The sequence below is a fragment of the Ovis aries genome, chromosome 12 (assembly GCF_016772045.2).
Source record: "Ovis aries strain OAR_USU_Benz2616 breed Rambouillet chromosome 12, ARS-UI_Ramb_v3.0, whole genome shotgun sequence".
NCBI classification, from domain to species: domain Eukaryota; kingdom Metazoa; phylum Chordata; class Mammalia; order Artiodactyla; family Bovidae; genus Ovis; species Ovis aries.
In genome coordinates, this window is record NC_056065.1 from 1,863,040 (window position 1) to 1,876,550 (window position 13,511).

At 57.1% G+C, this 13,511-nt stretch overlaps 1 protein-coding gene across 15 annotated transcripts in view; it reads right to left on the reverse strand.

Annotated features, from left to right (window-relative positions):
* PLEKHA6 (pleckstrin homology domain containing A6) overlaps positions 1 to 13,511 on the reverse strand; it is a 143,073-nt gene that overhangs the window by 31,663 nt on the left and 97,899 nt on the right. For 12 of the 15 annotated variants that reach the window (XM_060396003.1, XM_060396002.1, XM_060396001.1 and 9 more), the window contains 5 exons: positions 13,161 to 13,275; positions 8,379 to 8,483; positions 7,531 to 7,603; positions 5,103 to 5,203; positions 1,208 to 1,413 (listed from right to left, as the gene is read on the reverse strand). In XM_060396003.1, coding sequence (XP_060251986.1) covers positions 1,208 to 1,413; positions 5,103 to 5,203; positions 7,531 to 7,603; positions 8,379 to 8,483; positions 13,161 to 13,275 — 600 coding nt within the window. Of the gene's footprint in view, positions 1 to 1,207; positions 1,414 to 1,854; positions 5,204 to 7,530; positions 7,604 to 8,378; positions 8,484 to 13,160; positions 13,276 to 13,511 lie in introns of those variants that run through there. The other 3 variants (XM_060396004.1, XM_060396000.1, XM_042256932.2) reach the window with 2 other exon arrangements.

Below are 13,511 nucleotides of genomic sequence, written 5' to 3' on the forward strand. Positions count from 1 at the left end.
TCGTCCCCAAGGGCCACCCTCCACTCCCTTCTGCTGACCCACCTGGGGTCGAGCCCTCAAGCTATGGCCGAGACCAACCCCACCCAGACTGGGTCTCCTCTGCAGTCTGTCCGGGACCCAGCCGCCTCACTTGGTGGCAACTGTACGCGACACGGAGTAGAAACTGCTGATGTCCCAGCTACAGAGGCTTGTGACAGGCAAGCCTTCTCGCCTAGAGAGAGTTATTTAATGTCCACGAGTCTTGGGCTCCTCAGTGGCAGAGTGGGTAAGGACTGTGTGAGGTCAAACGTGGCAGGCACACCAGGGGCCAGAGTGGCTGCCTCAGACTTCACAGGCACAGAAACCCCTTTCCTGAACCAGCTTCTCACAGGACTTTCTCTGAGAATATAAGCTTCATGAGGTTTGAGCTTGTCAGACTTTTCCTACCTTGTTTTCCTAGCAGCCTATACACGTTGGTATTTACAGTAAATATTTGTGAAAAGAATAAGTGAACTCCTGGAAGTTCACTCCTTGGTAGAGGCAAGGACGGACTCTCCTGACCTTCTCCAATTCAACAGTCAAGCATCCTTGCTGAGATACCGCTCGGTGAACAATTCTAAGACATGCATAAAGTCTTAGAGTCTATACTGTAAAACCTGTTTCTACTGGGTCCCTATTAAAATCTAACTTCAGAAGCAAAGTTCAACCAGAGCCAGGGGCTGAGGCTCCGGGTAATGATGGGATAAAGTGACTCACATACTGAGCCCTTGCTGCAAGTCAAGCATTTTACATACACCATATTGTCCTCACAACAACTCAGAGGTAGGATTATAAAGGCTGTCTCTGAGGGTCAGAGGCTAAGTAACTTACACTCAGGTCACACAGTAGGCAAGTAGCCGAGCTGGGCTTCAAACCTGAGTCCCACAAAGGTGGTGTGCTGAACAAAATGAGCCAATGACCCTATATGGTTCCTGGCCAGGCCCTGATGGAACTGGCTTTTCTGTTGGCCTCCACTGGCTCAGAAAGAAGAGGAGGAGATGCCCAAGGAAACAGAGACTACAGCTCTGAAGTCACTTAGGCAGGCATGCTCCTGGGAGGCAAGGAGCTTGTTCACCTTTTCTCAGGGTTCAAGCCCATGTGCTGGGCTCAGCAATGGCGTGGGGGGCCCCTCTTCACCCCCACTCTCTCTGAGGGCACTACCCATGCCCTGCTCCACCCCTGCACTCACTTGTGACGTGAAGCTTGGGGCGGCGCCGACTTCTGGGCTGGGGGGATCTGTACTCGCGCGGCCTCCCCCATGGCCTGGATCCAGGCCTCCTGCTCCTCGGGGCTCTCGGCGCTGAAGAAGTAGGTGCGGACCCCGGCGTGCTCAGCCTGTGGGGAGAGGCAGCGCGTGGAACTGGCTCCAGCCTCGTCCACCCAGCAGACAGTCACCTGTGGGGAGAAGACACCCAGCCCGCAGGAGGGGTGGTCAGGCGGATCACTCCCCCAACCGGCAGCTCTTGGCTCCAGCTGGAGCTCAGGGCAAGCTGAAGAGGCAGGCCACAGCAGTCCCAAGGGCTCTGGCTGGCCTCCGCATGCCTGCCTGTGGCTAGCCCTCAGGACACCACCAGGCCGCCCAGTAATAGCCAGGTAGGTTTACATACCCTACCCGAGGCGGTTACAAGCAGAAGGGACAATTACCTTGCCCGCTTTGCCCACCAAATTCAGTCTCTGATGTGAAGGTCAGTCACCCCCACGCCTGGGAGAGATGCCTCCCACCCCCAAGCATGGCCCATCCCAGCCCCAGCTCAGCCTCTGGGGAGCTGGCACCCTCCTGGGCACAGGAGCAGCACGGGCACACGGGGGCATGCAGAGACAGTCGGAGCACGCTACCTAGTTGGCGGCCGCAAGCAGGCATGGCAGGCGGGCACCCCGAAGAGAGCTCCTGTCCAGAGGAGGGGTCCTCACGTGGCCAGAAGGAGGAGAAGCACAGAACAGGTCAATCGAACACCAGAGGCAGAGACAAGAGACGGTGTGGCAGGAATGTTGAGGAGCAAGGGGCGTGGGGAGCTACTCGGGCCACCCCTCCTACTCAGAGTCACCACTGGGACCACAGCACCCAGCAAGGCCCAGGCCACCACCAGGAGCCGTGGTGGAGAGCTCAGACCTGGAGAACCTCGGCTGGTGGAAGGGAGAGGGCAGGGCGGCCCAGTGCTAATCCTAGCTCTGATCCTGACCAGCTCGGCAACTGCAAACACCTTGCCATGTGGCTCTGGTCTTAACTGAGGCAGCTGTCCCATGGGGATGTCCGTGAGGAAAAGACGCTCCCAAGCTCGATTCTGAGAGCTGAGAATACTCCCCAGGTGAGAGCCACCATCTCTCAGAAAAAGCAGCTGGCTCTGTGCATCCCACTCATCACGAGAGAGCCCAGAGTGCACACTGGCCTCTGACCCCTTGAGTGAAAATCCTGGGTCTCCGGGGTTTGGGAGCAGAGAAGGTAGGGCTGTTCTGACAAGCCCCAGGGCTCTCCTAAACAGCAACGCTGGGCCCACACCCTCCGGGAGTTCCCCCAGCCAGGCTCCGCTCACCCTCAGCAGCTTCCCCGGGACAGGGTTTCCTTCCTAGGAGCCTCTGCCCAGTGGCGGAGCCTCCTGCTTCTCTCAGCACAGAGAGGAGGTTCCTTCCTCCGGATCCTGCCAGTCTCCACCGTCCCGCCAGGCTGCCCAGCAGGCATGCAGAGGCAGGGGGTTGCTGACTGTGGAGCCACTGAGGCTGTAAGAAGGTATCCGGGGGAGCTGAGACTACAGCAGGGCCCCAAGTAAGGCCCCTGGGGTGGAGGACACAGGGATTCCGCAAAGGAGAACCACACTGGGGGACGAGGCCGTGTGCCCTGGGCTGGTGGGAGCAGCAGCAAACAATTCACCAGCTGCGCATCCAGGGAGCGCCCCGTGTGTGCAGAGCTCTGCCCCGGGCACCAGTCCCAGGGAGGGCAAAGACACCCTGTCTCCACCTGAAGAGCTGGCAGTCAAGCTGGAGGACAAAACACGCCCGTGGGGAAACAAGCAGAGAGCGAAGGCATAGGAACAGCAGCCTGTGACGGGGAAGCAGAGGGCCCAGGAAAAGACAGGACAGCTGACGCGGAGCTGCACCAGCCTGGAAATACAAGAGGGGCCCTGAGAACAGGGGAGCCCACCGAGCCCCCTCGGGAGGCTCAGGGCACGGCAAGGCATTCGGCCGCAGGACGGGCGGGACGGTCCCTCACTACCGGCCATCTGAGGGTGGCGCTTGCGGGTTGCAGTGGGACAAGCCTCCCATCTGTCTCCTCACCCCTCCCTTCCCTGGGGAGGCCACTGAATGACCACAATCAGGACCTTTCGTGGGCCACCGAGCACAGCCCTCCAGTCGGGTTTAAAGAGGCAGTGCGCTCCTCGAGGAAAGGAGGAGAGGGCTGACAGGCGCGGAGGTCCGGGTTTGCGGAGCAGATGTGGCAGTCACTAGGGACGGTTCTCTAAGGCGACTGCCAGCAGGGGTCCGGGCTGGAGCGTGTCTGTGTGCAAGGTCTGCAGGGGAGGGTGAGACAGGCTGTCTGACTGTATGGGTGTATGTACGTGTCTGTGTGTAGCAGGACTGTTGTTGGTTAAACAGCCTGTTCCTATTTCCCCAGCTAAAATCTGGTGCCCTGGGGCTAGACTCTTATTGATTATCCATTCTGCAGGGACCCTTGGAGACTGGAAACTAATTATGCGCCTAAGCAGTCCATCGTTATTCCCCGGAGCAGCACCTGTGTATCTGCCCACCTCTCTGGAGCCAGGTGACCAGAGTCTCTGGGGCCCCAGGAACTTGTCCGCTGCCCTCGAGCAACCTGTAGGTTTTCAGGGTCTTGGACAGTATTTCTCAACTAGGGGAGACAGGGCTTTGTACGAAGAAAATGCATGGTCGATATCATAATTTTATATTTGGGAAATGAAAAAGAACCTACGATCTTTGCATCACAAAGTCCAAAAAAGGCATGGAATTTTCTATCATTTCAAACAGGCCATGAATTTTTAAATGTGGAAAAACACTGGCCCAGGAAGAGACAGCTGCAGGCCTGTCTTTGATGGGTGGATCCCCCATGGGTTCTGAGCAGCAATGCTCGCTCACCGCTCAGAGCAGGCAGGTGAGGCCCGTCTCCCTGGGCCCTTACTCCTCAAATTGTGTCTCCATGAGGTTAGTGGCCTTTAATTGCTGTGCCCTTCATACGCTTGCACCCCGTTAGTTGCTCAGTTGTATCTGACTCTTTGAGACTCCATGGACTGTAGCCTGCCAGGCTCCTGTCCATGGGATTGTCCGGGCAAGGATACTGGAGTGGGTTGCCATTCTCTTCTCCAGGGCATCTTCGTGACCCCGAGATTGAACCCAGATCTGCACTGCAGGCAGATTCTTTACCGTCTGAGCCACCACGAAACTCAATTCCTAAATTTTCTCCAAAGGTTTTTTTTTCAGGCAGAGCACATTGTTTATGGAATCTAAAACACACAGGCCTACAAAAGCCATTTTGCAAGGTTACAAATATAGCAGGGTGCTGGGCCATGACAAGGGCTGTGGAGGGGACAGGGAACAGGCGGCAGGGTGGAAGGGCAAAGCGAAAGAGGGAAGTGAGGGCCAGTGAGAAATTGAGTGTCCTTACACGGCCCGTGGGAGCATGCTGGGCACTGAATAGGAGCTGACACCGGAGACCCTTTAATTAAGCTAGCCTGGGGGTCTAGTTCCCTGGGCTAAAGGTGGAGAGGAAGACTTTCCAGAACGGATCTTAAAAGCCCAGGGGCCCACAGCTTCTGCCTCTGTGGTGAAGGGTTTCCTCAGTGCCAGGACGCTGGGCAGAGGGTCTGCAGACTCAGCACAGAATGAATCATCCCCCAGGAAAGACTGTGGTATCACTGAAGCTCATCTCTACAGGCTCCTCTGGGAGCGAAGACCAGGGGCCAGCCTCGGGTGAGCCTTGCAACAGCCTGGACTGAGTCCTGGGGCCACTGCCTCCTCCCCCAGTACCACCATCCGGAACTGCTGAAGGCGGCGGCTCCTGACCCCGCTGCGTTCCGTGTGCTCGAGGAGAAGTGCCTCCAGCCCCCACCCAGCCTGGGAGAGGAAGGCCCACTGACCTTAAAGGTATGCTTCCGGCTGATGTTGTCCGAGGGCTGCACTGCGGCCACCCGGAAGCTCAGGAGGGGCACGCTGCCCAGGACGCTCTCCTCCTTCTCATCTGTTGAGGAAACGGGCGCCGGTGAGACGCGTGTGTGCCCGCGGGGCGAGGCGGGAAGTGCAGCGCCTCAGCCTTACAGTGATAAATGCCCGGGAACCCCTGCTCGCCACTGCCTGTCCGTCAGCTACTCGGGGCCGTGGCTCAGCCACACAACAAGAGACGCACCCCCTGCAGCTGGGGTGCTGGGGAGCATGGCGGCCCTGCAGACACTGTGCTAGCCTCGGGGAGCTCACATTCCTAGGAGCCACAAACAAGCACGTAAGGGCCAACATTTTGGAGTACTTGCAACAGGTCAGGCAGCGTTCTAAGTTAAAGCCTTAGGTTGAACGCGCCCAACAATCCCGTGAAAGGTACTGTATGACCTCCATTTTTATGTAGGCAAGGAGGCTGAGGCACAGGAAGGTTATATAACTTCTGCTTAAGTAGAAAGTGGTAGGCCGGTCTTTAGCCCAAGACGTCTGACTGTCAAGCTAGCATCTGTAACCTCCCTCCCGCCCCCAGTGCCCCTCCAGACAAGGCAGTCCCGGCAGTGACGCCCAGAACAGGTCATAATGGGGGGTAGAGCGGACACTCGCATCTTGGCCTCCTCTGGGCGGCTGTCTCTAAGGTTCTCCCAGGCTCCTGGCAGCTTGCTCTGTCCTCCCCCGACTAGACTCCCTCCACTGAGGTCCGAGGCTGCCCAGAAGGCACACCCCTACGTGGCCTCTGGCCCTCGGGCCCGGAGCAGGTGAACAAACAGACGGCGGCGTGACTCATCCCGGATCTCTGCAGGAGCCTGCTGGATCTGCTAGTTGGTTCCCAGGTGTCAGTGGGAGACTCACGGGGGCAGAGGTGCTCTGTGGGGACCACGAGGTTGGGACTCACTGAGGCCAGGCAAGAGCCTCCCCACTTTCCCGGGAGAGCACTTTATTCCTGGGCTGGAGACTCTGTGGAGTCCTCAGGAGGGGTCAGAGGAGCTGTCAGAGGGGTTACAGAACCCACGAGCCCCCCTCGCCCCCTTACTCATCCCTACAAGACCCCCGCATGGTGCCGACCAAGGGCTGGGCGGACGCACAGGAGGGCTGGGGACCTGGAGCTTCTTCAGGAGGCCAAGGCTGTCTCCCTGGAGGGAGTGGGCCCCGCTGGGTTGAGTCCAGACCAGTGTTTAGGGGTCTCCTGAGAGCATGCCTCATGGAGGGCACCCCCCATCTCTGCATGCCTGGAGCTCAGGGCTTTTCAAGGTTCCCCCTCACACCAGGCCCAGAGTGTCTCCCCCTGCAGAGACCCCAGCCTCCCTCCCACCTGGAGTTGCTATCACTCTCTAGCTCCAGGGGGGCCCTGCATCCCGGGGCCCGGTCCAAGCAGATTCCTAGCTCTCAGTCTCGGGATTTCCTCTGTGATTGGACCTACACGTGCAGCCCCTTCCTGCCTCTCTCCTCAGGACTCAGGAGCCTCTGGGCACAGCAACAGCAGGGAGGGGTCCCTGGGTACAACCTTTGTGTGCCAAAGTTAATGATCCACTGAACTGCCCCCAGGAGACCGGGAGAAGCCGGATCCCTGCCACTCTGGGGCATGCAGGAGAAGGAGACAGCCACGCCTGCTACATCCCTTCCCCTTCTCTCTCCTCAGCGCCCAGGCGTTAGCCAGACAGGTCATCAGCCCTCACCAGTTCCTCCACTGGGAGGGCAACTTACCCTCTGTGACAAATTGCTGCTGTGTGTGCTTTGAAAATAACCTCCTAGAGGCCGCTGCACCCAAGTTACAAGAGCTTTACCCTCTTTCGAGCGGAGGGAAGGGAGTGAGTATTGGGGCAGGCAGAGAGGGCAGAAGCTGGGGGATGACCATTTATTGCACATCGACAGAGCGCCTTCCACGCGCCACGTGCTGTTTTTGGTGCTCTGGATACAACAGTGAAGAAAACTGACCAAAAAAACCCGGCCTGCACAGGTCGGACCATGCATCCCTGTAGGGCAGGAGGGAGTTCAACATACAAGGTCCAGTTAGCAGGTGGGCTGCTAGTGTGGCCAGGCACTCTCCTCTTCTCCCTCCTCCTCCTCTCCTGCCCTCCTCAGCCAGACTTCACCCCCTGCCACCTGACGGTCCTGTTCATGCACCGCACGACCCATCAGAACTGCCTGAAGCCCAGGAGGCGCTCGGTAAATACTGTCGAGTGAGTGAGTGTGTCAGCAAGAAAGCTGTGTCTCATCTCACGGTCACGCCCCGCCGGTGCCAGAGAGCACAGAGGGGATGTGTGCACCCCTATGCTTAAGAGCCCCGTGACAGGGCAGAATAATAAAGAGGGGGCACTAGCTCTCGGCATCCCCTGCCAGCACCAGGGACAGGCTCACCTTTGTAGTAGAAGAGGCAGCGATCCACCAGGACGAACCAGCGCTTATTCCATTGCTTAACTCCAGAGCTGGCCTGCAGGACACATGGGCGAACAGACAGGAGGGTCTGTGAGCTGGGTGTGGTGAGGAGGGGGCATGCAGCGGAAAGAGGGCTGCGCTCAGCATAAGGACACCCTGCTTCTGGCTGAGGCTCTGTCACTAAGAAGGGCCGGCAACCCCCAAGAGCCCTCAGTGGCTGGGAATGACACTACAGAACTGCCTGGGACCCTCTACTTCTGTGATTCTGGGCCTCAGCGTCTCCCCAGGGAAGCCAAATGCGGCAGCAAAGGGTCAGAGGGATGGAGCAGAAGGGCAGGCAGCGGTTGTGGCAGGGTCAGCAAGGAGAACTGGACCCCGCGACTCAGAGGAGACACCCCTCCCTTCGTAACAAGCGGGCCTGCCGACCTAGCCTTTGGCTGCTCTCATAGGGTGGTTCAGTTCCGTTCAGTTCAGTTCAGTTGCTCAGTCGTGTCCGACTCTTTGCGACCCCATGAATCGCAGCACGCCAGGCCTCCCTGTTCATCACCCTCATAGGGTGGGGGGCCTACTTATTTCAAAGTCATTGCCTCTGGCCATCAGGAGACCTGGCTGGACTCCCAAATGTGATGCTAATTTCTCTTTGTGATTTTAGGAAGATACTCGACCTCCTGGAGCCTTTATAAAATCAGGAGATTCGTTCACAGAAATATACCAAAATAGAACCTAGGAAAGACATAGCAAAGTATACATGGGGTCTTCTAAGTACAGAGAAATGATGGTATAAGGAGAAAGCAGCATTGTGAGCGGCAGGATGGCAGAGGAGGCCTCACCTGCTTGAAGAGCCAGCCTGCCTTGGTGACGGGAGCGCTGGGGTTTCGCTTCATGGAGTGGGAGCGCTTGCCGAAAGCGATGGCCTTTCGGGATGGCCGGGCGGCCTAGGGAGACAGACAGCAGCCGGCTTCACTCTCTCCCTCTCCTTCCCGCCCCGCCTGCACGGGGGCGCTGCCCTTGGCAGGAGAGGTCCCTCTCCAGAGCCACCCCAGGGGCCCTCAGGTTAAGCAGCTCAGGTGAGAACCTTGGATCTGTTACTAACTCAAGGGCACAGGCTTTCAATTTTTTGACTCTTTTTAAAATCACTAATGTGGGGCTCAAAAGAACAGTCCCACCTGTCTCACTGTGATGTGGTTTTTCTTAAGGAGAAAATAAGATTTTTTTCCCATTTCACTTCCGGCCTAGCCTCCTCCTATTGGCCTTACTCCTTGCCTCTTTCATAATGCTGTCTTGGACCCACTCAGTTGGACGTAGATTCCCCACATCTCCATCCTCTCTGAGTCCTACTCATTCTTGAACGTCCAGCACACCACAGACCAGGGAGGATGGACGGGTGTTCTCCTGGCTCCTTATTGCCACACGGACACTGCCATTCTTAACCACCACGTTCTGGCAACACTCTCTCCCTCTCGAAGTGCCACTGGCCTTTCACCGCCTAGCCTTTCTCACCATGATCAGCTCCTAGACCATTCCTTCAGAGACGAAGGGTTTTGGTGTCAGTCATCTGCTTTGTCCTAAGTCTTGGATCACAGCGACAATTTCTTGGCTCCAACGGCCCATCCAGTGGCCTGCCTTTAAACCACCCTGATTCCTCAAGTCCAGAACCGTCCACTCCCACCCCAGCAGCTCACCCCCACGGCCATACCTTAGACCGGGCCTGCCCCCAAGGCTCCGCCGCCAGCATCGCCAGCTCTCACACTCCCATCTTTCAACCTCAGCGCCCCGTCCTCCGGGCTTTCTCACTCCATCACTCATCTACACCAGCCTTTCCACCATCACCCCCAGCTCCTGAACGTCTCCCCTTTTCTTGTGATTCATCAGCTACCTCCTGGCATTGGTTGTCTTCCTAGAAAGCCTAGGTTCCCTGGCAGGGAAGATCAACCGCACTCTCCAGCACCCCATCCAGCGCCTTTCCTTGATCTTCTCTGCAACTCTAAACCACAGAGTAATCGTCCACCCTCCCTGCACTCGCAGGGAGATTACGGTGCTCCCCGCCGCTCCAGGGCACCCTCACCGCTCCCCTGCCCTCTGCCCACCCCGCCCTCCGTGGGGCCTGATCCTCACCGAGAAAACGAAGGCTGTCAGATACGCACTTCCTCAATTTCACACCCTTTTACCCAGAAAATGACGCCCTCACCACTCTCCTTGTCTCCTTCCCTACAAGGTCAAAAGAAGAAGCGTTTTCCTTCTTTCCAAGGCCATTGAGTCCAGCCAGCTGTCTCCTCTGAGACTTGCTTCACCTATAATCTCTCAACTGTGTCTTCGTCTCTTCCTCCCCTACTGGCGGCTTCTCCTCGGCAAAGATGCTCAGGTCTGTCCATCTCAAATCAGCCGTCCATCTGTCTGTCTCTCACACAGGCACACACCCTGACTGCCCCTCCAGCCACGGCCCACTGCCTGGGAAAGCCTGCCCTCCTTCCACCCCTTTCTCCTCAGAGACGGGCCGCTTTTCCTCCTCCCTCTCCTCGTCAGCCTCCCCCGCCTCTTCTGAAATGGCCCCTGCGATGTCACTGCACCCAGGCCACGCAGCCCCTGACACTCCAGAGCACTGAGCCTTTCTGCCCCCCGGACAGCGTCACCTCGTCCACATCCATCGCCTCAGCAGCCAGCAAAGTGCCCAAAGCTCCCTAACCCTATCTAAGGCCCAGTCCATTTGCTCACTAGTAGTCCAGCTAGGGCTGAATAAGCGCAAAACCAAAGCCACCCGCTTTGTAACCGACCTCGCCCTTCTCTGCTTCCGCGGCTCTCCTCCGGGGATGGCCCGCGCCCCCTCGGGCCTGAAGCCGCTCCCTGCGCCGCTGTCAGCGCCCCCTCCTCCCCGCACTCCTCACAACCCTCCACACGGGGCTGGCGACTTTATCTTCTGAGCGGTTTTCAAGCCCACCCTTTCCCCTCAAATGCTGCTGCTGCTGTTGCCTCATGGCTTGTCGTCCCTTCTTGCTGGCTACCCTCTGCCATGAACTACACTTTTATTAATCACCCTACTCTTTTGCTTAAAACTTCCGCTTGCTCCGTCATTTAGAAGAGAATTCCAGTCCTCAGCACAGCATGCAAGGACAGGTTTACAAGACCCGGCTGGGCCGTCGCTCACTCTCAGCAGCTCCACCACGCAACTCCAATTCTGCCACCGGTCACGCCAGACTCCGAGTGGGCCTCTCCCACCCCACGAGGCCTTTCCTGGAAGGCCCCGCTGCCGTTACCCGTCCTTCCGAGCCTAGCGCAGCACCGCGAGCCCACAGAACCTCCCTGCTCTCCCAGGGCCCGCTGCTGCCCCTTCCTGTACATTCTCACAGTCTAGACCCTGTCACGCTGCAACGGGACCGCTGGCTTCCCATCCCCCCTCTCTAGACTGTGAGCTCTCTGTACAGAGAAGCTTCTGTTCGTCTCATTATCACCAGAGCCTAGCAAGGTGTCCAGCTATCAACAAGCACTTACTAAACACTTTGTAGGAAGAAGGAAAGAAGAAACCGGGGTTTATCAGAAAGTACCTCCCAAACTGGGAAGTGAAATTATTTTCTCTACTTTACTTGTAAAGACTCACACACAGTGGCAGAGATTAGCTATCTGAAGAAGTTATCCATCACCCTCAAAATATGAAAATCCTTAAGCCTCTCCCTTTTCTCTCAGTCCGACATCTGGCATAGTTTCACAGGCTCTCTGCAGCCTAAAAGCTGCTCCCAGAAGCAGCCACTTCAGCCATTCCCCTGCCAACCCCTCAGTAATAAACTGGCCTTCTTATCTCTCTGCCACTGCTTCCCAGCAACCCTCAAACTCCAGTCAACGCAACGATCTTCTAGGCAGTGTTGCTGGAGAGGAACCACACCCACCCGTGAGTCAGAGCCACAGGCTCCATCTAGGACCTCAGGTGACCCTTCAACATTATCAGACAATATTCCAAATGTCCCTTGCTGGCCGCTGATCCTTGGATTTATTCTGAAGCCCTGCCCCCGATGCCCCTCCACCCACCCCACTCTTAGCAGAAAACCCTCCTACTTTCCTGCAAAAACTGAAAACATCTGGCGGGGATGTCTTTAAACTCCTAGCCCCACCCTCAAGCTTCACACACCTTTCTATGCAGCCTCAGGAAGAGGGCCCTCCTCTAACCGGGCTAACACCACCTCTGCACCTGGCTCCTGGCTCCGCAGACACAGGGCACACTGGCTATGCCCTTCCTCCTGAAACTGCCTGCTGGGCCATTTCCCTCTGCCCTTAACATCGTGAAACAAAGGAAACAAAGAAAACCTCCCTCCGTCTTGCATATCTCACAGCTGCCACCCTCTGCCCCACATTTCCCTTCATAGTCAAGTTTCTTTAAAGATTTTATTTTGAAATATTTCAGCCATTTCAGAAAAGTGGGGACTAAATCACCACTACATGTTGTCTTCTTTCCTAATAAAATCTGACAAATAGAGCCGAAACTCCCTTTGAGCCCCTCCCTTTGAGCCCCTCCCTTTGAGCCCCTCCCTTTGAGCCCCCTCCCTTTGAGCCCCTCCCTTTGAGCCCCTCCCTTTGAGCCCCTCCCTTTGAGCCCCTCCCTTTGAGCCCCCTCCCGTTGAGCCCCTCCCTTTGAGCCCCGTCCCTTTGAGCCCCTCCCTTTGAGCCCCTCCCTTTGAGCCCCTCCCTTTGAGCCCCTCCCGTTGAGCCCCTCCCTTTGAGCCCCTCCCGTTGAGCCCCTCCCTGACCTCGCTGCCTTTTCTTTCTCCATGGTTATATGTTGGTACTGCAAGCTCATCTATAAAAATGCTGAATTATTTTCATGTGTTTGCAATGTACATAAACGACACTATAGTTTTCATACTTTCCAACTTGACACCGTTCTTAGGATTTATCCTTGTCGTGCACCTAGCTCCAGTCCCTGGACTAGAGAGCCCTCCGCTGTGTGGCCGTGCCACCATGGACGGTCTCGTTTCCAGCAAGAGCAGCCTCTACTCCCCAGCGCCCCGTGCCCACCCTGCCATCTCCTCGGAAGGCCTCTCCACTTGTTTCTGCCTTCTGCTCTCCTCACAGCTCTGCGACTACTCTTGTCAGAGCCCCAGCTACCAGTGTTACTAAACCCCACGGACACCTCCAGCCCTCCTCCAACCGGACCTCTCTGCGACCTCCTTCTCTGGCTGCTCCTTTCTCCTGACACTCTCTTCCTTCCTCCCCCGTTTCTGAGCACCCAGTTGCCAGGCCCTTCATCAGTTATTGTCCTGCTGCCCCCCTAGGTCGGTGGTTTTCAGTGAGGGTGGGACAGTTTTGTCCCACAGGGGATATCTAACAATGTCGAGAGACATTTTTGGTCGTCGGGGATGGGTGATGGGCACCTTGGGCGGAGGCCAGGGACGCCGCTCAGCACCCTACAGTGAAAGGGCAGCCCCACACGGCGAAGAGCGACCCAGACCGAGTGCTAGCGGTGCTGAGGCTGAGACCCCCAGGCCAGAGGTGGGTCTTCCGTATGGTTCTGGTCTGAGCCCTCTTCCCTTCCTGCTCCCCACTGCCTGCATCCCATCACCTGCTCTTTGGAACCTGCAGGAACAAGCAAGCAGCCTGATACATTTCCAAGGATCGGCTAGGCTTACCCGGACACTGGGCCGCTCTGGAGGGACCTCAGACACCATGCTGTGGTTGGTTAGGTCACTGTTGGTGGTAGTTGGCCGTTTCCCACCTGCTTTATTGGACATGTCCAAAGCTGATCTGATTTCAAGTTGACCAGAAAGGAAGAAAGAGGCTGGTGAGAACCAGGAAACAACAGGTGCTGCCCGCCCCTTCCCCACCCTGCCGTTCACCGTTCCAGCATTCAGCACAAACGAGGGCCCCCAGCACCCCCAAGGGGGCCTCAGCTGCCCCCACTGCGCTTCCGAGACCATCCACCAGGGGCTCTGCACATTCTCCTCTTCCTTTCCTGAAAAGTTACCTTAAAAACCTAGGCC